Source organism: Bufo gargarizans, chromosome 3, assembly GCF_014858855.1.
Source record: "Bufo gargarizans isolate SCDJY-AF-19 chromosome 3, ASM1485885v1, whole genome shotgun sequence".
NCBI classification, from domain to species: Eukaryota; Metazoa; Chordata; class Amphibia; order Anura; family Bufonidae; genus Bufo; species Bufo gargarizans.
Genome location: NC_058082.1, coordinates 229,824,565 through 229,851,944, shown reverse-complemented (window position 1 = coordinate 229,851,944; position 27,380 = coordinate 229,824,565). Strand labels below are relative to the sequence as shown.

At 43.5% G+C, this 27,380-nt stretch overlaps 1 protein-coding gene across 1 annotated transcript; it reads right to left on the bottom strand.

Annotated features, from left to right (window-relative positions):
• Positions 1-1,611: 1,611 nt before the first annotated feature.
• Positions 1,612-21,882, bottom strand: LOC122931497 (ileal sodium/bile acid cotransporter-like). Its single transcript, XM_044285562.1, has 6 exons — positions 21,473-21,882; positions 13,648-13,766; positions 9,656-9,744; positions 3,611-3,786; positions 1,718-1,875; positions 1,612-1,649 (listed from the first exon to the last, which is right to left on the bottom strand). Exons 1-6 carry the CDS (start codon positions 21,880-21,882, stop codon positions 1,612-1,614), a joined length of 990 nt encoding a protein of 329 aa, XP_044141497.1.
• Between the last annotated feature and the right edge of the window lie 5,498 nt (positions 21,883-27,380).

Genomic DNA, 27,380 nt, shown 5'->3' with positions numbered 1-27,380 from the left:
TAGAGCAGGACTCAAGTACAGTGCAGCAGACAAGGAGGCTGAAGTAGAAACCGGCTTTATTAAAAGAGAACTCTAACTGCCGGAGAAGCAGATTTACAATATGAACAGCTTGAGAATTTACAATAAAGATAATGGAAATTTGCATAAAGAACACAAATGAATACAATAGCAGGCTACTCTCTTCTAGGTAGCCCTATCTGTCCCCGCTACCCGGGGTGCACCTCCATGGTGCACTAAACTAAATCCTATTCCACTATGTCCTAGCTCAGGTTAGCATCAGTGCACTCACAGTTCGGTGTCCGGCACATGCAGGCAGATACAGTCTGGGTCCCGATCTGGTTGCTTGCTTGCTTGCTTGCTTCAGCGTGGCTCAGCTCTGGCCTCTCTTTGTAGTCTCTGTAACTCTGGTTAGAGATAATCAGCAGCTCTGGACGTGTAATCAGGCAGGGCCTGGAATTCACTCACAGTTCCTCTGGTAAGTGCCTCACACTACAGCAGTCTCTCTTCTACACCAGGACACATCAGCTCAGTCAGAGAGCAAACACACTCTAATGTCCCAGATACTGTGTCACAGCAGGCAGGGAGGAATCCCTCTAATCTTCCCTGTGGATCTCCCTCTCAGTGCACAGGGTCCTTCTTCCTGTGTACTCAGACACCTTCAGCCCAGGCTCTCTGCTCTGCCCGGGAAAAACAATTAACTCCTTGTCCTCTGGAAACAACTCCTCTCACTGTCCTACTCAGCCACAGTGGCCTCTGGTGGCTGGAGGGAAACATGACAGTCTGCTATATATATATGTGTTGGAAATGTTGCTGGATGATCAGGGCTGCCTCTTACACAGATTTTAAGGCGGCCTGCTCGCCTGACACACGGTCTACAGACCTCAGCACAGAAATCTCCAGAGCTCCACTGTCAGAGGGAGGTAATCCACACCACCTGACAGTGCTCGCAGTTTTTTATAAGCCTTCCAAGACCCGGCCTGGAATGTGGGGAGTAGTCACCCACCCAGCACTTTGACTACACCCAGTAAGAACTGTCCCGGATCAGCTATTACAGCCATGCTAAATAGCAAGTGTCAATCAGCATTAGCTGCCGCTGACACATGAAAATACCGGCTCTTACTTCACCGAGGCCAGGAACCTCTGTGACACATACCTATCATCAATGACGACCCCTTGAACCTTCCTACAATATATATTAGTATGTATAGTGGTGTTAGGCTCAGCTATATAATAGTGCTAATCATAGCACTAATATTAAACAAGCCATAGTGCAAATATACCAGTCATATGGGGTCATTTATCAAACTGGTGTAAAGTAGTACAGGCTTAGTTGCCCATAGCAACCAATCAGATTCCACCTTTCATTTTTCACAGCTCCTTTGAAAATGAAATATGGAATCTGATTAGTTACTATGGGCAACTAAGCCTGTACTACTTTACACCAATTTGATAAATGACCCCATATGACTGGTATATTTGCACTATGGCTTGTTTAATATTAGTGCTATGATTAGCACTATTATATAGCTGAGCCTGACACCACTATACATACTATGACTGACATTCATTTTTTTGAAGCATAACATACAAACTTCACTGGCCCTATATATTTCAGTAAAACATGTACAATACTTCAATACCTTTCACTGCTAGGAATAGATCATTATAAGATTACTCAAGCTTTCATCTGGATAGTGGGTGATGAAAAATGACTCACCTGCTAGTAGTATAACTGCAAATAGGATCTGGAAAATGCTGTAGATAAGTGGGAAACTGAACATCAAGGCAAGGTCACTTTGGCTGAAGGAAAGCTGGATAATTGTGGAACAAAGTTGAGTATTTTGCATTCCAGTTTCCAATGAGACTGCTCGACATCTAAATACATGACAAAACCAAAGGGTTAAAAATATTTTGTAATGTAATATAGTCTAGCATTACCAGTTACAGTTTATGTCCATTATGTAAATGTATTCAGTAGAATATACACTACTGGAAAAATTTTAAAAAACTAGGAAACTTTCGATTGAACCAAGATTGACAAAGTATAAACTGCTAGTACTGCATGGTCAATGATGACACAACCAAGGTGGTGCCTCCTTTATTTTTGGTTCTGCAGCAGGGTATTTGTTGAGGCATGTTAATACTTTGTGGCATCTCCCTTTGCTGAGATACAGGCTTCCACTCCACACAGATGCTGGATATCCTCCTGTCGTATATCATTCCAAGCTCTTTCAACTTGGACGCCTAGTTCAGCCATGTTGGTTGTTGGCTGCTGTGCGTGGGAGATTCGTCACCCCACCCAGTCCCAACATTCTCAATGAAAGAGTAATTTAATGATCGTGCTGGTCAGGGGAGCTACTGGATACCTTGAAGAGAACAGCAGTGATAGGACACATGCCACATATGTGACTCCCAGCTTTTCTAGGATGTAATTATGGGCTATCAAAGGTCATTATATGGAGAGAAGTATAAGACGAGGACTACAACTCCCAGCATGTCCAGACTGTTAATATAGGGCATCAGTGGACATTACAAGGAGAGGAATATAACAGGAGAGAACTACAAACTCCTAGCAAGAGCAGACTGTTATTAAAAGGATCAGTCAACATTATAGGAAGAGGGGTATAAGAGAAGATAACTACAACTCCCAGCATGACCAGACTGTTATTATGGGCTATTAGAGGACATTACAGGAAGTGGATATAAGGACAGAACTACCTCTCCTAGTAAATGACAAGGAAGAGAAACCCATAACCTCTCTATGGATGTTAAAGATGCGCCACCCCCTCACATTATGACATCCCTGAGGCCAGTGGCAGTAAGGAGGGCTCGGGTTGCCCTATGGGCAGCGGCCCACTGGAAAAATTCCCTGTAGGGTCTATGGTCAGTCCGCCCCTGCCAGTAGTGCCCCATGAAATATAATTCCCCCTCTTCAGTGCTCCGGCCTGTTTTAATGCCTCCAGTAGTGCCTCATGAATTATAATACCCTCCCTGTGGTCCTCTGGTATGAATGCCCCAGTAGTGCCCCATGAATTATAATGCCCCATCTAGTGCCTCGGTCAGTATTAAAGACCCCAGTAGTGCCCACAAAAAACACCCCAAAACACTCACCTGGCTCTTTTTCCCTGTCGCCATCTGCTCTGCAGGCAACAGGCCTCTTCCAACCTGTGGCCGGAGTAGCCACATCATAGAACAGGAGGTCGCAATGACATCACTGCGGCCTCCTGCTCCAGGTTTCAGGCAGCACGATGATGTGGTCAGAAACACTGGCATCCTGATCTGGCATTCGTGACTATGTAATTGCACCCCCTAAAACCCAGTGCTGGAAGTTGCAGTGATGTCATCACAACCTCCTGCACTGTTCTACTGCCTCATAAGCTTCAGGTTTAGTAGCCTGAGGCTTATAAGGCAGAATGGCGGGTATCAGAGCCATAGGCTCCCGTGGCTCAACATAAATGGCTGCTCACCATGTTCATCGCTCTCCATGGTTATAGGCCACAGATAATTGCCTCAGGGGCCATGTGTTTGAGACCTTTAAGATATACAATATACAGTATTTCCCCAACATTTCACATCCCTATGTAAGCCAGAAGTGGTTCAGAATGCATACCTGCTCCATGACTGGTTAGATAGATAAGCCAAGAAGAATCCAAAAATGAAACCAATAGCTGGAAATACTGCTCCTAAAATCCACAACTCAGGTCCAATATCCCAGGATCCTTTGTACAGAACTCCACCTATGACAGCTATAAGTACAATAAGGACACCTCCTGTAATGGATCCTATCTGCAAGGACAATAGCATTATTTAATCAGACTACATTTTTTGTTTTGTTTATAAAATTATGAAGATATATTTGATTAAGAGCTGAGTTGTGTATAACAATAATGTTGAAATAACAGAAATGTATGTTTTAGGTGATACTACAATAGTGTACCTGTCACACATCTGATCACTCAGGGGCAGAGAAGAAGATACAGTGACAGATCTCTCAAGGGAACTTAGAAAATCAATTAGAAAGTGCAGTAACTCTTAAGAGTGGTTTCACACATTTTTTATTTTTCAAAAACATTTTTTCCAGCTTTTTTTTTCCAGCAAAAAATACTGCACTCAGATGTTACCTGCTGGCTTATACAAAATATAAAATTGATTTTTTTTGTAGTGGCATTAGTTTTTCCTCACTTGGCCTTTTTCTTTTAAAGGGAGTCTGTCACCTCCATATGGCCATATACAGTGCTTACATGGCTCTGTAGCACACCTTTACAGGATTGTAACGGTACCTTTGTTCTTTTCTTTAGACTTGCACCAGCAGGAAAAACAAAGTTTTATTCATATGCAAATGAGCACTCGCAAGTGCCCAGGGGCGGAGTTCAGTGTGTAGGTGCCCAGGGGAGGAGTTCAGTGTGTAGGTGCCCAGGGGCGGAGTTCAGTGTGTAAGTGCCCAGGCTGCTCTGCCTTCTTTTCACTTTACTCCTCCCCAGCCTCTGCCTTTGCCCGCCCTCCAAGTCTCTTGCCTCATTGATAGGGCAAAGGCAGAGACTGGGGGGGAGTAAAGTGAAAAGAAGGCAGAGCAGCCTGGGCACCTACACACAGAACGCCGCCCCTGGGCACTTGCGAGTGCTCATTTGCCTATGAATTAAACTTCGTTTTTTATACTGCCCAATATACTGAATACTATGGATAGCCCCTGGCCCTATCTTATATGAAGGATGGCCTTATGCCTATCCCATGCATGCTTAAACTCCTCCACTGTATTTGCAGCTACCACTTCTGCAGGAAGGCTATTCCATGCATCCACTACTCTCTCAGTAAAGTAATACTTCCTGATATTACTTTTAAACCTTTGCCCCTCTAATTTAAAACTATGTCCTCTTGTAGCAGTTTTTCTTCTTTTAAATATTCTCTCCTCTTTTACCTTGTTGATTCCCTTTCCATGCATCCACTACTCTCTCAGTAAAGTAATACTTCCTGATATTACTTTTAAACCTTTGCCCCTCTAATTTAAAACTATGTCCTCTTGTAGCAGTTTTTCTTCTTTTAAATATTCTCTCCTCTTTTACCTTGTTGATTCCCTTTCTGTATTTAAAAGTTTCTATCATATCCCCTCTGTCTCGTCTTTCTTCCAAGCTATACATGTTAAGGTCCTTTAATCTTTCCTGGTAAGTTTTATCCTGCAATCCATGTACCAGTTTAGTAGCTCTTCTCTGAACTCTCTCCAAAGTATTAATATCCTTCTGGAGATATGGTCTCCAGTACTGAGCACAATGCTCCAAATGAGGTCTCACTAGTGCTCTGTAGAGCGGCATGAGCACCTCCCTCTTTCTAATGGTAATGCCTCTCCCTATACACCCAAGCATTCTGCTAGCATTTCCTGCTGCTCTATGACATTGTCTGCCTACCTTTAAGTCTTCTGAAATAATGACCCCTAAATCCCTTTCCTCAGATACTGAGGTTAGGACTGTATCACTGATTTTATATTCTGCTCTTGGGTTTTTACGCCCCAGGTGCATTATCTTGCACTTATCAACATTACATTTTAGTTGCCAGATTTTTGACTATTCCTCTAGTTTTCCTAAATCCTTTTCCATTTGGTGTATCCCTCCAGGAACATCAACCCTGTTACAAATCTTTGTGTCATCAGCAAAAAGACACACCTTACCTTCGAGGCTTTCTGCAATTTCGCTGATAAAGATATTAAACAATATGGGTCCCAGAACAGATCCCTGAGGTGGTACCCCACTGGTAACAAGACCTTGGTCTGAATATACTCCATTGCCTACAACCCTCTGTTGTCTGTCCCTCAGCCACTGCCTAATCCATTCTACAATATGGGAGTCCAAGTACAAAGACTGCAATTTATTGATAAGCCTTCTATGTGGGACAGTATCAAAAACCTTACTAAAGTCTAGATAAGCGATGTCTACTGCACCTCCACAGTCTATTATTTTAGTCACCCAATAAATACAAAAAATCAATAAGATTAGTTTGACATGATCTCCCTGAAGAAAACCCATGCTGTTTTTCATCTTTCAATCCATAGGATTTTAGATGTTCCACAATCCTCTCCTTAAGTATGGTTTCCATTAATTTCCCTACTATTGATGTCAGGCTTACTGGTCTTTAGTTGCCCGATTCCTCCCTCTTTCTTGTGAAAGGGCACAACATTTGCTCATTTCCAATCTTCTCGGACGACTCCTGTTACCAGTGATTGGTAAAATAAATCTGTTAATGGTTTTGCTAGTACACCGCTGAGCTCTTTTAATAGCTTTGGGTGTATCCCATCAGGCCCCTGTGACTTATTTGTATTAATTTTAGACAGCTGACTAAGGCTTCGTTCACATCACCGTTCAGCCTTTCCGTTCTCCTGCTCTGTTTAGGGGCAGGAGAACGGAAAGAACGGATAAGCACATAACTGACGCCAAACTGAGTCAAACGGAGCCCTTAGGACCCCATAGACTATAATGGGGTCCGTTATGTTTCCGCTCAGAAGATGCCGCAGCGGACAATGTGTATTGAAAAAGTACACTGGATGTCACTGATATTTTAGGGATGCGCACACTTTACACAGGAGATGTGGTGCGTATAATTTACCTGTTCGCAGCGGCCTATTAGACGGCCTAATATTATATATATTGCTGCTGTCACACATAATAGTCCTTAAAGGGACTTTTGGGTCTCTGAAAAGTTTTTGTAATAAAAATCTTCTAATAACACTCCCTACACTGTCTTTTCCTTCCTATGCTCAGCTCTCCCTGACTAAAACTGAGCCTAACACGTGTCATCGGGTGCTTTATAGCACCCGATGACGCTTTCCGGCCAGCCGATCACTGTAATGCCAGCAGCCAAGATGGCTACGGCAGTACAGTGCGTGCCAGTACCTCCCTGCCTGTTTATTGGCTGCGAGTACTGCCATGTGCCGAGCATCGAGATGCTCAAGGAGAACAGGTCTTTGGCCGAGCATGCTCGATCATCACTAGTAGTAATGGTTTGAATTGAATTATTTTAGCCAATTGATAAAAATTGTTTAGCACGTAGCTATATTATGGGTGCCTGCACACGATGCAGATTACGTGCATTATTTTTTTGCACTAATTTTTTGTGTGTAAAAAACGCAGCATAAGGGCTCATACACACGGCCGTTGTCCGGCCATGGCCATATTGCAGACCTCATACAGTGGGTTCGCAATACAAGGGTACCAGCCGCATGCACCCCTCATCACAGATGTGGACCCATTCACTTGAATGGGTCTGCAATCTGGGAGATGCGGTGCGGAACACAAGCATGGATCAGAAGCCCACGGAAGCACTACGGAGTGCTTCCGTGGTGTTTTTGTCCGTGCCTCCGCACCGCAAAAAAATAGAAAATGTTCTATTTTTTTACGGTGCAGACGGATCACGGAAATTCAAGTAGATTTCATGTGGATTTTCTGCACACAGATCTGCACCGCATGCAAACACCTTAAGGGCTCTTTCGCATGAGTGGATGCAGTGTGGATAATCCGCTGCGTGAAAGAGAGCCAAGCACCGCTCTGGACAGCAGAGACACAGAGCATTAACATGATTGATAATGCTCTTTGCCTTTCTGTGATCTTTTTACTACAAAATCACAGTGACAACTTTATCTCACTGTGATTTCATAGTAAAGAGATCACAGAGAGGCACGGAGCATTATCAATCATGTTACTGCTCCATGTCTCTGCTGTCCAGAGCGGTGCTTGGCTCTCTTTCACGCAGCGGATTACCCGCATGGCATCCGCTCGTGTGAAAGATCCCTAAGTGTGCTTCAGTGCAAGGCTTCAATATTAGGATGCTTTGACTGATCTGAAACATGTAGTAGGGAACTACATAAAGGGAAGAACTACATACATGGAATTGCCAACTGTCCTGTCAAGTGTCCTGTAATTTTCCCAATATTCCTGTTTATAACAATAGTCAATGGTAATATAAGTTAGGCAGCTGCTGTTTATGCAAATGCCGAATAGATTGGTGTTGGTTCAATTACCCCAAACCTCGATTTCAACGGTTAGTTCACACATCCAGTATAGCAGTGGTCAGGAGGGAGTAGGCAATCACCTATCATAAATTTGTGGATAAATAATATATGTCATTGTAATCCTGGCTGTAATGATAAGAAGATAACTACAGTAAAGTGATCTGTACAGAACAAGTGACCCCAATTATTAGGCTTAGTGGTCAGTGCTAAAACTGCAGGATTATATGTTTTTTTAACATCACCAACATTCTTTAAAAATATGTTTAACATAAAAACATGATTTAAAAAATAGGTCTTTTTCTCATGACAGATTCTCTTTAAATGTGTTGAAACATGTTTAAAGATGTCTAAAGACTCACCCACTTTTCACTTCACTTTTTCAAACTGACTTACATGGTATAAATAGCTATAAATTCTGGGGCAAATGATTAATAAAATGAGTGGCTAGTCTGGGGTAAAATGTACCAAAATAAGGCACAAATACATTGATACATGTAGGCCATAGCATTTTGCTTAGTGTAGTTTTTTTGGCATATTTGTAGCCAGTAGATTTTTGTTCTGTAGACTAATATACCGTTAGGAGAGTCTGTCAGCAGTTTTGAGGGGTAGATGTAGGTAACTGAGGGGTCTGTTCTGAGTAATGGCTCTAGCGCCCAAGTAAAAGACCATCTGAGTTGTCACTTAGAGCAGAAGGGTTGGGAGCCTCCAGAGCAGAGGGGTTGAGAGCCTCCAGAGCAGAGGGGTTGAGAGCCTCCAGAGCAGAGGGGTTGAGAGCCTCCAGAGCAGAGGGGTTGAGAGCCTCCAGAGCAGAGGGGTTGAGAGCCTCCAGAGCAGAGGGGTTGAGAGCCTCCAGAGCAGAGGGGTTGAGAGCCTCCAGAGCAGAGGGGTTGAGAGCCTCCAGAGCAGAGGGGTTGAGAGCCTCCAGAGCAGAGGGGTTGGGAGCCTCCAGAGCAGAGGGGTTGGGAGCCTCCAGAGCTGAGGGGTTGGGAGCCTCCATTGCAGAGAGCTCAGTATACTTCACTTAAAGGGAGGATGTCCATGGCATTTGTGATTCAGCTGTTTTTATTCATAAAACCTTCTCCTTGCTAATGCATGTGACATGAGCACCCATCAAGATACATACCGTATCTTGATGGGTGCTCATGTCACATGCATTAGCAAGGAGAAGGTTTACCTCTCACCTATCTATCTTTATCTGTAGTTTTGACTCATCAAACTCCCTTTAAAACAAGACGTGTAATAAGACATTCCAAATTGCTTCTTAAAACATCTTTTAAAAACTGTAGCCATTTTCTGTGCATCTTATGATGCAGTTTTGAATGCACAAAACACTGTGCGAATATGGCTTACTACTGCTGATATAGAATACATATTTCTGTAAAATAATGGGTCATTTATGGTGAATTACTCAGTAATGATGCGACCTGTGTCCTGTTATTCCTGTATGTGATTGCGTGGCTGAACTTTTGAGACCTGAATCTACAACTGACTGTGCTATGCTGCCGTACAAATATAATGGTAGGGCGATTTTCATCTGAAATGACTACTGGCACAACTGCTGTGTAGCTTTGTTGTACATGTGATTAACTTCAATTCCTTGGTTATTTGGATGCTGGTTGCTGTTTTTGTGAGCAGCTGATTTTTACAATTTCTCTTACTTGCCTTAAGGATTTTCTTTGCTTGCCGTGGCCATTTGTAATTGACAAAAATTCCAAATCCAACTGGAACAACGAGAGACACTAAGGCTATACCTGCAAGAAAATATATGGTCAATGCTGTACTGCCAGAGTAAGTACACAAATGTTCTGTTAAATGGAATACCCACTGTGAATAAAAATATGTTATACATTAATATGTGATGTAATAATGTGCAGTGGATGCTGTCTAATGGAGGAAAATACAAAATTTAAGGCTATGTACACCTTTCCAACTATTTTTTTATTGCTCACTGTATCTACGTACATCACAAAATAAAGCAACTTTGTAAATACTTTAAAAAATTCCCTACTGTTTTGTGGTTGCAATTTCTATGCATAGTTTTGCATCTCCATGGTAACAGACAACAAACAAACCATGTTTAGTCTGATAATAAACTCATACTCCTTCTGTCTCCTACTTTCTGCTAACATACCAAATGTACGTTAGGAAGGAAGAACAGGGGAAAATGGAGATAAATGGAAATAAAACATTAATCACGGTTAATTTTTTCTCCGTTACCATGGAGATGCAACAATCGTCATAACAATTGTAGACACAAAACTGTAGGAAATTAGCTATTTAAAAAGCTTTTTTTTATTGTAGATGCATTGGAGCAATAAAACTTTTGTTGAAAAGATGAACATTGTGCCTAAATAAAAGGGTCATTTCTTTTTCCAGTTGTTTAAATAGCACCAACATCTGCAGTGTTGAACACAAACTGTCACTATTCACATCAGTCCCTAAACCTAGAAGGTTAGGGACGCAAGCTAGGAGGAGAAGCAGTCTCAGTGGTAGCCATTAAACCGAGCAGTGTGTAAGCTGGAATATAAGAAACCCACATGAACATGGGGAGAACATTCAAACTACATGCCGATGTTGCCCATGCGTGTTTTTGAATTCAGGATCCCAGTCCTGCATGGCACCAGTGACAAATATTGAGCTACTGTGGTGCCCATGTTAACGAGTCATCAGAACAGATAATCTTACAGATGTCGTAATTAACTAAGTGTACTTTCACACTTGCGTCAAAGTTTTCCCGCATTGAGTTCCGTCCTAATGCATTCTGAATGGAAAGCAATCCGTTCAGGATGCATCAGGATGTCTTGAGTTCAGTCCTTTTATGGTATTTGGACGGATAAAAAACTGCAGCATGCTGCATTTTTCTCTTCGGCCAAAAATTCTAAACACTTGCCGGAATGCCATTGGAATGTATTAGAATTGCTGCATTGACGGATCTGGTCTTCTGTTCTGCGCATGCGCAGACCTTTAAAAATGTAAAAAAATAATAATACCGGATCTGATTTTCTGGATGACACCAGAGAGACAGATCTGGTATTGCAATGCATTTGTGAGATGGATCCGCATCCAGATCCGTCTACAAATGGTTTCCGTTTGCATACAGATTGCCGGATCCAGCAAAGCAAGTGTGAAAGTACCCTAATACGACCATCCTAAGTTCTGGAAATATGGAGAACACATACTGTATGCTATTGAGTGCATGTCATGGGACCTCTCCCTGCTTGGGTCCTTCTTTGATTATCAGCGGTACCAAGAGATGGAGGAAGTGAGGAGGGCAGAATGTTACAAAATCCCTCCTAGATGCTGAATGGCAGAGAGGGAGCTGATTGATACTAAGGATAGGAAAAGTGCCACATACAGTGGGATGCGAAAGTTTGGGCAACCTTGTTAATCGTCATGATTTTCCTGTATAAATCGTTGGTTGTTACGATAAAAAATGTCAGTAAAATATATCATATAGGAGACACACACAGTGATATTTGAGAAGTGAAATGAAGTTTATTGGATTTACAGAAAGTATTCTTTAATTGTTTAAACAAAATTAGGCAGGTGCATAAATTTGGGCACTATTGTCATTTTATTGATTCCCAAACCTTTAGAACTAATTATTTGAACTCAAATTGGCTTGGTAAGCTCGGTGACCCCTGACCTACATACACAGGTGAATCCAATTAAGAGAAAGAGTATTTAAGGGGGTAAATTGTAAGTTTCCCTCCTCTTTTTATTTTCTCTGAAGAGTAGCAACATGGGGGTCTCAAAACAACTCTCAAATGACCTGAAGACAAAGATTGTTCACCATCATGGTTTAGGGGAAGGATACAGAAAGCTGTCTCAGAGATTTCAGCTGTCTGTTTCCACAGTTAGGAACATATTGAGGAAATGGAAGACCACAGGCTCAGTTTAGGTTAAGGCTCGAAGTGGCAGACCAAGAAAAATCTCAGATAGACAGAAGCGACGAATGGTGAGAACAGTCAGAGTCAACCCACAGACCAGCACCAAAGACCTACAACATCATCTTGCTGCAGATGGAGTCACTGTGCATCGTTCAACCATTCGGCGAGATGCTGTATGCGAGAGTGATGTAGAGGAAGCCTTTTCTCCACCCACAGCACAAAAAGTGCCGCTTGAGGTGGGCTAAAGCACATTTGGACAAGCCAGCTTCATTTTGGAATAAGGTGCTGTGGACTGATGAAACTAAAATTTAGTTATTTGGCCATAACAAGGGGCGTTATGCATGGAGGAAAAAGAACACAGCATTCCAAGAAAAACACCTGCTACCTACAGTAAAATATGGTGGTGGTTCCATCATGCTGTGGGGCTGTGTGGCCACTGCAGGGACTGGGAATCTTGTCAAAGTTGAGGGAGCATGGATTCCACTCAGTATCAGCAGATTCTGGAGACCAATGTCCAGGAATCAGTGACAAAGCTGAAGCTGCGCCGGCGCTGGATCTTTCAACAAGACAACGACCCTAAACACTGCTCAAAATCCACTAAGGCATTTATGCAGAGGAACAAGTACAACGTTCTGGAATGGCCATCTCAGTCCCCAGACCTGAATATAATTGAAAATCTGTGGTGTGACCTAAACAGAGCTGTCCATGCTCGGAAGCCATCAAACCTGAATGAACTAAAGATGTTTTGTAAAAAGGAATGGTCCAAAATACCTTCAGCCAGAATCCAGACTCTCATTGGAACCTACAAGAAGCGTTTAGAGGCTGTAATTTCTGCAAAAGGAGGATCTACTAAATATTGATTTCATTTCTTTTTTGTGGTGCCCAAATTTATGCACCTGCCTAATTTTGTTTAAACAATTATGGCACACTTTCTGTAAATCCAATAAACTTCATTTCACTTCTCAAATATCACTGTGTGTGTCTCCTATATGATATATTTAACTGACATTTTTTATCGCAACAACCAACGATTTATACAGGAAAATCATGACGATTAACAAGGTTGCCCAAACTTTCGCATCCCACTGTATTCTCATTCTGTCCTCTAGTCTGACATGTTAAGGAATCTTATTTTTTAAGGAGGTTGTTTGGCAGAATGGGTTAAGAATCGCCTCATTGATCCCCAAATGCTGTTTCGATGCTTACTGGGTCCTTTCTGGTATCCGCTACCTGGTCTCAGCTTACACACAGATAATGGCAGGAGATGCCTGCTCAGCCAGTTACTGGCCATAGTGGTAAACCCAGCTCTGCCTCTGAGTGCCTGAGCAGGTCTCTCATACTTTTTGACCTGGGAACAGGTGCGGGCCAGAAAGTTTTGGAGTGGCAGCAGCAGAGAATCAATGAGGTAATGCTTCTTTATTTAACCAATTGTACCTCTTATTTTAAAAAATGATCCCCCTGGACAACCCCTTTAAAGAATTATTACTGCCTGGTCTTGCCTCATTGCTCCTAGAAGCTCATTTGCATGGGACACGGGACCAACACAGATGCCTTCAGCTGCCAAGTGGACATGTAACAGGTCAGCCAGTTTCATAGGAACAATTCTGCAGAACTGGAGGCAATGGAAATTGTGTGCAATGCATTATTTTTTAACATTAGCAGATTTGTCATTATTTTTTTATAACTAAATACATTTTTGTATGCATACTGGCTTAATACATATGATTAATTATAGCTGATATTACATTGTGTAAAACCACTTACCAATACTATCATAAGGGATAACAATGGAACTGGAATCAACCCATCTTTTAGTGTAGAGGAAGAGGCAGAGTGGCATCATGCCCAATGCAAGGAGTGTGGAACAAGTTGTCATGCTTATACTGTAAAACAAATCAATAATCTGTGATATTTAGCATACATAGCATCTATTAAAACCAAATGTATAATAACAGCCCGACCACAGAGCAGAAACACATGGGGAAAATCAGATTTTGCACTTGAGACTATGTATTGGCCTTTGTCAGGGATCCCATTCAGCTGCAGTAATTATACATGGAGAATGTAAAAGCTAATACAAGGCACTTACTAATGTATTGTTATTCTCCATATTGCTTCCTTTGCTGGTTGGATTCATTTTTCTATTGCATTATACATGGCTCGTTTCCTTGGTTATAAACACCCTGCAATCCATCCAGTGTTTGCCACGTTTTTCTGCAAGGAATCCGTTGCCTTAAAGGGACACTGCTCAACTGAACGCGACAGTATTGTTCACGAATTCAATTCACCCAGTTGTTTCACTCAAGAATATTATAGAGCATTATTTCTGTGCTAATGTTGTAAGCTGCTGAGTTACACCGTAGACGATATCATATCCTGCATCACACACAATTGTTCCCATTTCCTAGGGTAATAATAGGTACGCAAGACAGTGTTAGTTGTGCTCGCCAGTAGGTAAATTGTCGCAAGTGTTTTCCCGGCTACCACTCGAGGGCGCCGTGCTGTGTAACTCAGGGTTCTCAGTCTCAGTATGTGATATCCTGTTTAATACCACTACTCAGTAAAGTTCTGTTTTGCACAAGCTGGTGTCGGTGTTGCTTTCCTCGTTTGTGACTTCTCTGTATCCTGGGGAGCCCACCCCGGTACACGGCTTTCAAGCTACACAAGCAAGTGAGCATGCATCGGGCCATTTGTGCAAGTGACTTGGAGGGACTCCCTGCCTCCATCGCCACTGCATACTGCCCCTGTGTGTCTGGGTCCTCTGCCTGCTCTTCCTCATTGCCCTGTAGCTCCTCTGGCTGCTCCTGCTCCTCCTCTCCTGTCACATGCGTAGAAAAACCACCCATTTCGCTACATATTGCTTGTGCTCCAATGTCTTCCTCCTCCTCCAGTTCAGCCCCCACAGGGCTCATGTGGCTGTGAGATCTAGGCGCCACGTCTCCAGTCCCCTGACCAGCCAGATTAACCAACATCTGTTCCAGGACATGAAGCAGTTGAATGACATTGTTTATCTCGTAGTCCTGGCGACTGACAAATAACATGGCCTCCTCAAAGGGCCTGAGAAAACGACAGGTGTCATGCATGAGCTGCCACTGGCTGACATCGAAGTTACACAGGGGAGTTCTCCTGTCTGCTTGGAGCATCAAGAAATCGTTTATGGCCTTTCTCTGTTCGTACAGTCAGTCCAACATATGGAGGGTGTACGAAAGGCTGAAGTGCATGCAAAGTTTCCTGGCCATTTTTAGGATGACTTGCACATGGGTGGAAGACTTCAGGAACCGCTTGACAACCAGATTGAACACATGCAGCCATGCAGGGGGCATGACTCAGCCCTCCTTGACTCAGCGCCTACACCATGTTCTTCCCGTTGTCGGTCACCATGGTTCCGATATTCAGTTTGTGCAGAAAAAGCCAGGATTCGATTTCTTGATAAAGGACACAGTGCAGTTCCTCCCCTGTGTGACTCCGTTCGCCCAGGCAAATGAGGTGCAGAACAGCATGACACCGCCGTGCCCTGCACATGTGGTATGCTGGAGGGGCACTGTGAATTGTCCCTGCAGTGGAGGCTGAGGACACGGTGGAGGATGAGGAGGCAGAGGCGGACATTGTCGCAGGACCAACTGCGTGTTAACGTGGAGGCGGAAGCGGCGTGACCTGGCCAATTTGCTGGTGTGCCTGTGCAGGAACCACATTCACCCAGTGGGCCATAAAGGTCCCTGACTGTAGTTACAGCTCCACACGTCGGTGCTGGCGTGCACTTTGGCAGACACCGACAGGCTCGAGGAATGGCCGACCTTCTGTTCTACATGTGTGTGCAGGGCTGGTACTGCCTTTTTGGCAAAGAAATGACGGCTTGGGACTCTCCACCTCGGCTCGGCACAAGCCATCAGTTCTCTGAAAGGTGCAGAGACCACCACTTGAAAAGGGAGGGACTGCAGCACCAGCAACTTGGACAGGAGCACTTTAAGCTTCTGCGCTGTTGGATGAGTACACGCATACTGTTGTCTCTTGGCAATCGGTGATCTATTGCTGATGGAATGACTGACGAATGACTGACGAGGAGTAGGAGGGTTAGGAGCAGAAGCATCAGGACCAGCAGATGATGGGATGGACATACAGCTCCCTTCAGCTGAGGTGGTGGAGCCTTGACTGGCTGAAATCGGCTGCGTGCCACTGGGTGATGAAGTGGTTGCTGTGGCAGGCTGGACCACCACATCGGAGCCACGGTTCTCCCAGGCCACTTTATGGTGGCGCTGCATATGTTGACCAAGGGCCGTGGTGCCAACACTGGCACCCTGGCGACGCTTCACCTTCTGTGCACAGCTTCTACATGTAGCCATGTTCACCTCCTCCAGCGGCTTAACAAAAAACATCCATACCACCGAGTAGGTGATTTTACCCGCAACACTACGCACTGACTGACTGCTACCACCGCTGCCTCCGTGAACCCGTGCACCTCTACTTTCCGGGCAGGTTGGCTCCTGCAAAACGGGTGGTCTACCCAACCTCCCAATGCTACCACCCTTCTGAATCCCAGCTACGCTAGCAACTTGCTGGCTCTGCCACTGCCTCACGTGCAAGCTGCCATCCCCTTCTCCCGATGATGAAGCACCTTCGTCACCTGGCTCCCAAGTGCGATCAGCTATATCATCATCATCGAGTACTGTCTGCACATCACTGATGTCCTCCTCAACCCTCTCTGGGTCAGGAGCCTGACCGCTCGCAACACCAGTTCCCACGCCACTCTCCTCATTACTACTTGCCCACCTAGTGGAGGAAGCGGCGGATATCTCCTCCACATCTTGGATTGCCAGTAGCTGCTGTCTTCTAGTAGCTTGTCCTCACTGTATAGTGGAGCTCAGCCCACAGCAATACAACAATACTTCTTTGGCTGAGGGAACAGAAAAGTACAGAGGCAGGTTGAGGACAGGTGAGGGCACAAGGCTTGCTCCCGGGCCATGCCAACTAAGGGTTGTGTATGACGAACTCACACTTGGCTAGGGGTGTCTGATGTAACTTGAGACGAAGTCAAAGATCGAGTCAACCATTTAAGAACAGCTGGGTTGCTGGTCAGAACATGACCGCTAGCTGACACTGGGAGGTCAGGCCTCTCAAAGTGACCACTGCTGCTGCGACCTCTGCAAGACATATTTATGCCTCAACCACTCCCCTGTGCAGGGCCTGGCACCTCTCTGTCTGACATACTGTTAGATCAAATAATGAAAAGGAAATTAAAACACCCCCAAAAAGTCAGTAATTTTCTCGCTTCACCAAACAACGGATAATAAGCCCTTTTTCCCCCCACTAATACACACAAAAAAGGGCTTTAAAACATATAACTGCACCTCTGAACGGCAAATATATTTTGCTTTTGCCACCAATACACGCCCCAAAAGGCTTTAGAGCATATAACTGCACTGCTGAATGGCAAATATTTTTTTCTTTTGCCACTAATACACACCACAAAAGGCTTTAGAACATATAACTGCACCGCTGAACGTCGAATATATTTTTATTTTTCCACTTATACACTCCACAAAAGGCTTTATAACTTACAAACCGGATTCCCAAAAAGTTGGGACACTAAACAAATTGTGAATAAAAACTGAATGCAATGATGTGGAGATGGCAAATGTCAATATTTTATTTGTAATAGAACGTAGATGACAGATCAAATGTTTAATCCGAGTAGATGTATAATTTTAAAGGAAAAATACGTTGATTCAAATTTTCACGGTGTCAACAAATCCCCAAAAAGTTTGGGACAAGTAGCAATAAGAGGCTGGAAAAAGTAAATTTGAGCATAACGAAGAGCTGGAAGACCAATTAACACTAATTAGGTCAATTGGCAACATGATTGGGTATAAAAAGAGCTTCTCAGAGTGGCAGTGTCTCTCAGAAGCCAAGATGGGTAGAGGATCACCAATTCCCACAATGTTGCGCAGAAAGATAGTGGAGCAATATCAGAAAGGTGTTACCCAGCGAAAAATTGCAAAGACTTTGCATCTATCATTATCAACTGTGCATAACATCATCCGAAGATTCAGAGAATCTGGAACAATCTCTGTGCGTAAGGGTCAAGGCCGTAAAACCATACTGGATACCCGTGATCTCTGGGCCCTTAAACGACACTGCACCACAAGCAGGAATGCTACTGTAAAGGAAATCACAGAATGGGCTCAGGAATACTTCCAGAAACCATTGTCAGTGAACACAATCCATCGTGCCATCCACCGTTGCCAGCTGAAACTCTACAGTGCAAAGAAGAAGCCATTTCTAAGCAAGATCCACAAGCTCAGGCGCTTTCACTGGGCCAGGGATCATTTAAAATGGAGTGTGGCAAAATGGAAGACTGTTCTGTGGTCAGACGAGTTACGATTTGAAGTTCTTTTTGGAAATCTGGGACGCCATGTCATCCGGACCAAAGAGGACAAGGACAACCCAAGTTGTTATCAACGCTCAGTTCAGAAGCCTGCATCTCTGATGGTATGGGGTTGCATGAGTGCGTGTGGCATGGGCAGCTTGCATGTCTGGAAAGGCACCATCAATGCAGAAAAATATATTCAGGTTCTAGAACAACATATGCTCCCATCCAGACGTCATCTCTTTCAGGGAAGACCTTGCATTTTCAACAAGATAATGCCAGACCACATTCTGCATCAATCACAACATCATGGCTGCGTAGGAGAAGGATCCGGGTACTGAAATGGCCAGTCTGCAGTCCAGATCTTTCACCTATAGAGAACATTTGGCGCATCATAAAGAGGGAGGTGCAACAAAGAAGGCCCAAGACGATTGAACAGTTAGAGGCCTGTATTAGACAAGAATGGGAGAGCATTCCTATTTCTAAACTTGAGAAACTGGTCTCCTCGGTCCCCAGACGTCTGAATGTTGTAAGAAGAAGGGGAGATGCCACACAGTGGTGAAAATGGCCTTGTCCCAACTTTTTGGGGATTTGTTGACACCATGAAATTCTGATTCAACATATTTTTCCCTTAAAATGGTACATTTTGTCAGTTTAAACTTTTGTTCCGTGATTTATGTTCTATTCTGAATAAAATATTAGAAGTTGGCACCTCCACATCATTGCATTCAGTATTTATTCACGATTTGTATAGTGTCCCAACTTTTTTGGAATCCGGTTTGTATAACTGCACCGCTGAACGGCAAATATATTTTTCTTTTTCCACTAATAAACACCACAAAAGGCTTTAGAACATATAACTGCACCACTGTACAGCAAATATATTTTTCTTTTGCCACTAATACACGCCACAAAAGGCTTTAGAACATATAACTGCACTGCTGAACGGAAAATATATTTTTATTTTTCCACTTATGCACGCCACGAAAAGATTTATAACATAACTACACCGCTGAACAGCAAATATATTTTTCCTTTGCCACGAATACACGCCCCAAAAGGCTTTAGAACATATAACTGCACCGCTGAACGGCAAATATATTTTTCTTTTGCTTCTAATACACACCACAAAAGGCTTTAGAACATCTAACAGCACCACTGAACGGCAAATATATTTTTGTTACTATTTTCACTGTAGCATGGGTGAATTCTGCTGTGAAACCAAAGCACAATTCACATTTAACACACGTGGAAAATTTCTCTGGATGTGGAATTGAATTATCAGGATAAATACATAGTTACGGTAACATACTGTAGATAGATTCATGTTTCACTGTTAGGCCTCGTTCACATTTCCGTTTTTCACTGAAGTCTGCTGTACGCATTTTCCACGGACAGGACACGTACCCATTGATTTAAATGAGTTTGTTCACATTTCAGTATTTTTTTCCTGACCGTGGGTCAGTAAACAAATCACAGGGACATGCACTTCTTTGATCCGTGATGCGGACCAAGCACGCCCATTTGAGTCCATTGGTCTGAGAAAATCACTGACATGCATCTGTGTTGTGTCCGTGTTGTGTCCTTTTTTCACTAAAGACTAATAGCAGATTCTTTGAAAATTAATTTTAAGCTGAGCAACGTCAGTGAATTACGGATGACACACGGATGATAAAAACGGACACACGGACCAATCCTTCATGGACATCTTCACGGATAAAACACTTTTTTTCATGGATGTGACACTGAAGCGAAAATGTGAATGAGACCTTAAAGTGCTGTCATTGGATTTTCTTTTCTGAGCTTTTCTTCAGCATATACAGAATGTCAGGATATCTGCCTATCTATTGATCTGTCAATTGACAGAAAAAATAGAATGAGCAAACAGGAACGCTCTCAGTAACGGTACTTTCACACTAGCGTTTTTCTTTTCTGGCATAGAGTTCCGTCACAGGGGCTCTATACCAGAAAATTACTGATCAGGCATATCCCCATGCATTCTGAATGGAGAGTAATCTGTTCAGGATGCATCAGGATGTCTTCAGTTCAGTCGTTTTGACTGATCAGGCAAAATATAGAACCGTAGCATGCTACGGTTTTATCTCCGGCGAAAAAAAACTGAGGACTTGCCTGAATGCTGGATCCGGCATTTTTCCCCATAGGAATGTATTAGTGCATTCAAAATACCGGAATGCCGGATCCGGCCTTCTGGCCTGTGCATGCGCAGACCGGTAAAAATGTGAAAAAAAAAATACAAGACGGATCCGTCTGTCCGCATGACAAGCGGAGAGACGGATCCGTTCTTGCAATGCATTTGTGAGACGGATCCACATCCGGATGCGTCTCACAAATGCTTTCAGTCACACCCAGATCGGCGTATCCGGTGGGCAGTTCCGACGACCGAACTGCCCGCCTAATCACACTGCCACAAGTGTGAAAGTAGCCTAAGACACCCATATTAAAGGGGTATTCGGCTTGTAGCAGGGTATCCCTATCCACAGGATAGGGGATAGCTATAAAATTGGAGTGGCAGTGCACATGCAGGGCAGGATTACATACTGTACATATTTAAACACAAGGAAACTGTACATATACCGTAAATGAAATTGAAATTAATGTATCTAGATTAAAATATTTTTGGGTGAAAAAGTGTAGCGCAATTTTACATAGCTTCAATGTATTTTTTGTTTAGTTAAACATTTTCTATTATGGCAATGCATCTAGCACAATTAATGAAATGACTTTGCAATAGGTATTAATTAAAAATGCCCTATGTTTTTATGTCTACATCTCATATGTGCATCTCAATTGTAACAGAGGATAGGAGTTTTAGGAACAAAACAATAAGACCTATTGTTCTTTTCAGATGCATTGAGACAATAAAACATGGGCTATGAAAGTGAACATAGCATAGTACTTAAAGTCTGGAGTGCCAGCAGTACAAATAAATAAAAAAACTGCAGCACTACCAATGTAGAGAAAAGAAAATGAGGTCCTTTATTCACCCGTGCAACGTTTCAGTCCGCTTACTGGGACTGTTATCGGTCCAAGTACAGTAAGCGGACTGAAACGTCTCACGGGTGAATAAAGGACCTCATTTTATTTTCACTACATTGGAAGTGCTGCAGTTTATATATATATATATATATATATATATATATATACAACCAATAAAAAATACTGAATAAGGTTGCCATCTAAGCCGTCTATATATATGCATCTTACCTTAGGTCCATGTCTCCATCTACCCAGTATGCCAGGATGTTGGAACCAGTTCCACCAGGACAACAGCCCATAATAATAACTGCAACAGCTTGAACTGGATGAATGTTAAATGCCACAGACAATGTAAAAGCAGTGAGGGGCATTATTCCAAACTGACACAGGAATCCTACTGCTATGCCCCAGGGATGTTTTATGTGGCCCCAAAATTTCTTTATCTCCACAGTGCAGCCCATGGAAAACATGACCAGCGCCAGCATGATTGTGACGACAGTACTTAGAACGGAGTTTAGAATTGCATTGAAATTGTCAGGGGGCAATACACAGGAGGTCCCGTTACAAATGGTGGCATGTTCAGGACATGTGAGCCCACTCTGCAAAGTCTGAGGTGTCATAATAGTGTAGTGTTCCATTCTGCTTGTCAGAGAAAACATATGATATGGGAAAGCATAAATCAGTACTAAGAACGATCCATTGAGGCTTCCTTCAATAAGTCTTCATGTTTTTCCTACTAATCCTCCTATTTAAAGAGGAGCAAATGCAATAAAAAGCTGTAAATACGTGAATCATGTTAGTGGATGTCCAGCTCCAGTATCTCCAATCATACTGTAAGAAGTAGAAGAGTCATACCATAAAATTCTACAATTGTGTATATTTTAACCTTTATGACTATGTCTTTATTTTTTAACAGCCTGTAATTATGTCCTTTATGCAGGTCTCTGACCGGTCTGGCACAGCTATTTATCAGGAAATCACGTTAGATGCCCACTTATGCTAAATGGAAATTGTCTTCTGATCTTTATACACAGAGCTGGCTTGGGACATAAAGGGGCTTACGATTTGCCCCAGCATCCTTTAACCCCTTAAGGATTGGGCCATTTTTCACCTTAAGGACCAGATTTTAAAGACTGATTTTTGCAATCTTTATGTGTTAATAACTTTGGAACGCTTTTACTTATCCAAGCCATTCAGAGACTGCTTTTCTCGTGACACATTGTACATCATGATAGGCATAAATTTGAGTCAATATATTTCACCTTTATTTATGAAAAACTACCAAATTTACCAAAAATTTTGAAAAATTCTATTTCTCTGCTTTTAAAACAGAAAGTGATACCTCATAAAATAAGTATTACTTAACATTCATATATCACAAAAGGTAGCTTAGTGGTAGGACCCCTTGCCATGCTGAGGACCGTGACGTGGTGCATGATGGGCTCCGATATCTTCCTGACAGGAATATATTGGCAAAAGTCTCAGCTTTTAATATCTACTTGTATGACTAGCCAGTATAGTCAGTGGTATATCCGTTTGGTGCAATGTTTTTGTGATATATGATTGTATTTTCATCCGCACAATGCCTTGTTGTGTATAGGATGTCTTAGTGTTGCATGTGGACCGCGCCGACATCCTCCATTGTATGCATTTTTTGCTGGGGATAGTCGTTTGCTGCGGTCCACATGCGGTGGGACTGCTCCCCCAATGTAAAACACGCTACAGTGTTCGGGGTTTGAGCAGTTCCTCCATATTTGCCACGATATTTTTGTGTTTTTTTATTACTTAACATTCCCCATATGTCTACTTTATGTTGGCATCATTTTGTAAATGTCATTTTATTTTTTTGGAACGTTAGAAGGCTTAGAATTTTAGAAGCAATTCCTAGAAGGAAAACCCACTTTTTAAGGACCAGTTCAGGTCTGAAGTCACTTTGTGAGGCTTACATAGTGGAACCCCCCATAAATGACCCCATTGTAGAAACTACACGCTTCAAGTTACTCAAAACTGATTTTACAAACTTTGTTAACTCTTTACGTGTTCCACAAGAATTAAAGCAAAATGGAGATTTTCCATTTTAATTCATTTTTTTCTTTAACACATTGACGGTTAACAGCCAAACAAAACTTTATATTTATTACCCTGGTTCTACGGTTTACAGAAACACCCCACATGTGGTCGTAAACTGAAGTAAGGGCACACAGCAGGGTGCAGAAGAAAAGGTGCGCCATATGTTTTTTGGAAGGCAGATTTTGCTAAACTGCCATGTCCCTTTTGAAGCCCCCCTGATGCCCCTGTACAGTAGAAACTCCCAAAGAGTTGGCCAATATGGGATAAGGTGCCAGTTTTATTGGTACTATTTTGCAGTACATATGATTTTTAATTGCTCTATATAACATTTTTTGTGAGGCAAGGTAACCCAAAAAAATGCTGTTTTGGCACCGTTTTTTTTTGTTTGTTTTTTTGCAACATTCATCTGACAAGGTAGATCATGCTATTATTATAGAGCAGGTTGTTACGGACGCAATGATATCAAATATGTCTACTTTCTTTGTTTGTTTCAGTTTTAAATAATAAAGCATTTTTGAAAAAAAATTATGTTTTTGTGTCTCCATTTTCTGAACGCCATATTATTATTTTTTTCTGCCGATCGCCTTGTGCAGGGGCTCGTTTTTTGCACGAAGAGTAGACGTTTTTATTGGTACCATTTTTGGGGTACATATGATTTTTTGATCATTCATTATTACACTTTATGGGGCAAGGTAACCAAAAAATGTGTTGTTTTAGAACAGTTTTTATTTATTTATTTTTAAAGCATTCACCTGAGGGGTTAGGTCATGTGACATTTTTTTAATGCAGATCGTTACAGACGTGGAAATACCTAATATGTATACTTTTTATTATTTATTTAAGTTTTACACAATAATAGCATTTTTAAAACCAAAAAAATTATGTTTTAGTGTCTCCAAAGTCTGAGTAATACACTAACAGGTTGCCTAGGAGACCCAACCTGGGGCTGGATCTCCTCAGCACCCGTAGAAGGCAGGTCCTGATGCTGCGCAAGGCATTGGGCAGCCTCTGCACGGCATCAGGCTGCCATGTCACACATTGAGTCCCCGCCACAGCAGTGCGGGGACCTGATGGGCTCCCTTACCGGCAGCAAACCCCTTCTATGTCGCGGTCAGCACTGACCGCAGCATATAAGGGGTTAATCCGCCGGCATCGCTGTAAACAATGATGCCGGCGGATACAGCAGGGGCCCGGCTATCAGGGACTGCCAGGCCCATGCAGTGATCGGGCGGGAGCAGCTCGTGCACCCGCCCGATCAGCCCGCCATGCGTGTACGGCGGAATGCGTTCTGGCACTGCGTCCCCTGCTGTACATGTACGGAATTTTGCGTTAAGGGGTTAAAATAATCATTTATGGAGGTAGCTGTGATTTGCTAATGTATTTTTTCTTAACTTTATTGCTCCTATATCCCATTCTGGGCTGTGGTCACAAGATAATGTCTATGCAACTCTTTCCTATTTCCTGTGATGTTATGTCCATGGGCGTGTCAAAGTAGGAACAGGGACAGTGATAGGGCAGTGGCTATATAACTAGCTAGGTGGGAGGAGCTATAAAGTAACTGGGTGTTGTGAAGGGTGGTGCTGTGGTAGAGAAAGGAGAAGTGCATCATGGGTTTGGTTGGATACAGCAACAGGAAATGCTACATACAGAATGTAAATCAACCAGAGCAATTTGTTTACATGGTGAAAATGCAGAGAAAAAATGGGGAAGATGTAAATTAAATAAGTAACTACATGAGCATATCTGGTAAAGACATTATAATCTCGGAAAACCTCCTTTAAAGTGGCCCTGTAAAAAGCCTAAATATGTCACCTATTGTAGGCCGGATCTGTATTGAGACTTAGAAATTCAAATCTAATACAAACGAATCGGTCCTGAACGGATGCATTTGTTTGTATTATCGGTGCGGATCCGTCCTGTACAAGTACAAGACAGATTCGCACGAACGCAAGTGTGAAAGTAGCTTTAGGGGGTGATGTTTACATTGGATTGTGCGTTGGAGGCGGCTGGGGAGGAGGTGATGTTATTTACATGGGACTGTATGGTGGAGAGTGGAGTATAACTGCAGGGGGCACTGCAGATCCAGGGGACATTATAGGCGGTCTTATTACTACTGGGGGCTCTATAGGAGGGTCTTATAGATCCGCCTTATTTCTACTAGACGCACTATGGTGGCCTTATTACTACTGAGGGGTCTGTAGGGAGCTTTATCACCACTGGGGGAACAATAGGGGGCCATATTTCTACTGGGGACTCTGTGAGGGTATTATTAATATGGGAGGGCTCTTCTAATAATGGGGGCATTGTTGAGGAGCATTATCACGGTTGGGGCAGTGTTACTAATGAAGGCATTCTAGAAGGGAATTACTATTGGTGGGACTATGAGGAGCACTATTACTATGGGGGGCAGTAATGTTTCTTCAGGATAGTATTTGGGGGTATTGGGGGGGGGGGCAGGGGCGTAACTAAAGGCTCATGGGCCCCGGTGCAAGAGTTCAGCTTGGGCTCCCCTTCCCTCAGTGCTTTGTGTGTCTTCTTATGCGGCACAAGTGTCTTTAGGCCCCTTCAGGCTCCTGGGCCCGGTAGTGACTGCTAGCTCTGCACCCCCTATAGCTACACCCCTGGGGGGGGGACAGCAAGCAGCAGGATAAGACTGTGGGGACTCCAGTTGGGGGATAATGATAGAATGTGAGGAAGCTAAGATGTCTGTGTGTCACACTCTGCAGAGACGTGGTGGCTGAGAGAAGTGTCCGGACCGAGTGGAAAATATCTACAGAGAAGATGATGACAGAGAGGAGACGTCACCTGGAGGCCCTGGATCTGACAGGTAAGTGCTGCTGTATAGTAAGTACAGCAAAGTACGGGGGGGGGCAACATATTTATCGGGGCTTGTGCCCCGGATCTTTTGAGACCCTAGCAACACCCCTGGTTGTAGGTGAGTCAAATTTGACAGAAGGGGGCCAAAACAAGTAGGCAGGGTTAGCAATACCATGATACATTACAAATATTGACCAAGCAGTTCCAAATAGCAGCACAAAATACATCCCCGGAAGTTGCCCCCCTGGGGTGGCTAGTAACAGCTGCCATGTTCTGTTGTCCTCCTCCAGTTGTCTCTAATTAAGATATAGAGGAGAGGGCCACAGCATCAAGCCAGCCCTACCATCAGCATGCTGCCTGGTCTTTCAGCACTACCACATACAGCTCTACATACATAGTTGTTAGATCCAGTGACGGCACAGCAGAGAATGGATGCCTCCCTGCTGTGCCAAAGTATTCAATTTCATCTGCATCCTGGGTTGGGTGGCCACTGGCTTCACCCTAGAAAGCCAGACCCACAGGCCACACCCAAACCACGCCCACAATGCCCAAACCACACCCCAAACCATGCGAAGCCATGCCCCCATCTCATCAAACCACTCCCCCCGCCGGCCGGAAAAACACAGGGGAGGAGAGGGTAGAACTTTCAGATCGGAAGGTGAGCTGGGGGCAGCCCGGGGCGCTTCTCTCCCCCTCAGTCAGCCACAAGGAGCCATGTCTGCGGCTCTAGTAACTGACTGGGGGTGAGAGAAGCCTCAGTCAGTTGCTGCAGCTTATGCTCAGACAGCGTAGTGCTGCTGTCTGAGCGTGATCTACTGAAAGGGTGGACATCCCAGTTTCCGTCCAGGCTCTGCCCCAGGCGGAGGACAGGGTGCCAGAAAACCAGACTGTCTGGTCTAAAGCCGGACGTCTGGCCACACTAATCCGGGGGGCCTCTTTAAAAAAGTGGCAGGGTGTTTCCCTGGCTCAACGACACCACTGGTTATCCATACCTCCCAACTTTTAAAAAGAAGGAGGAGGGACATTATATGTGCCCCTCCCCACAGTAGTTATTACCAGATCTGTCCCCTTCGCAGTAGTTATGCCCAGATATATGCCCCTCACAGTAGTTTTGCCCAGATATGTGCCCTCACAGTAGTTATGACCACATACTGTATATGGCCTTCACAGTAGTGATGCCCAGATATGTGCCTCCTCACAGTAATTTTGCCCTATGTGCTCCCTCACAGTAGTTATGCCCAGATATATG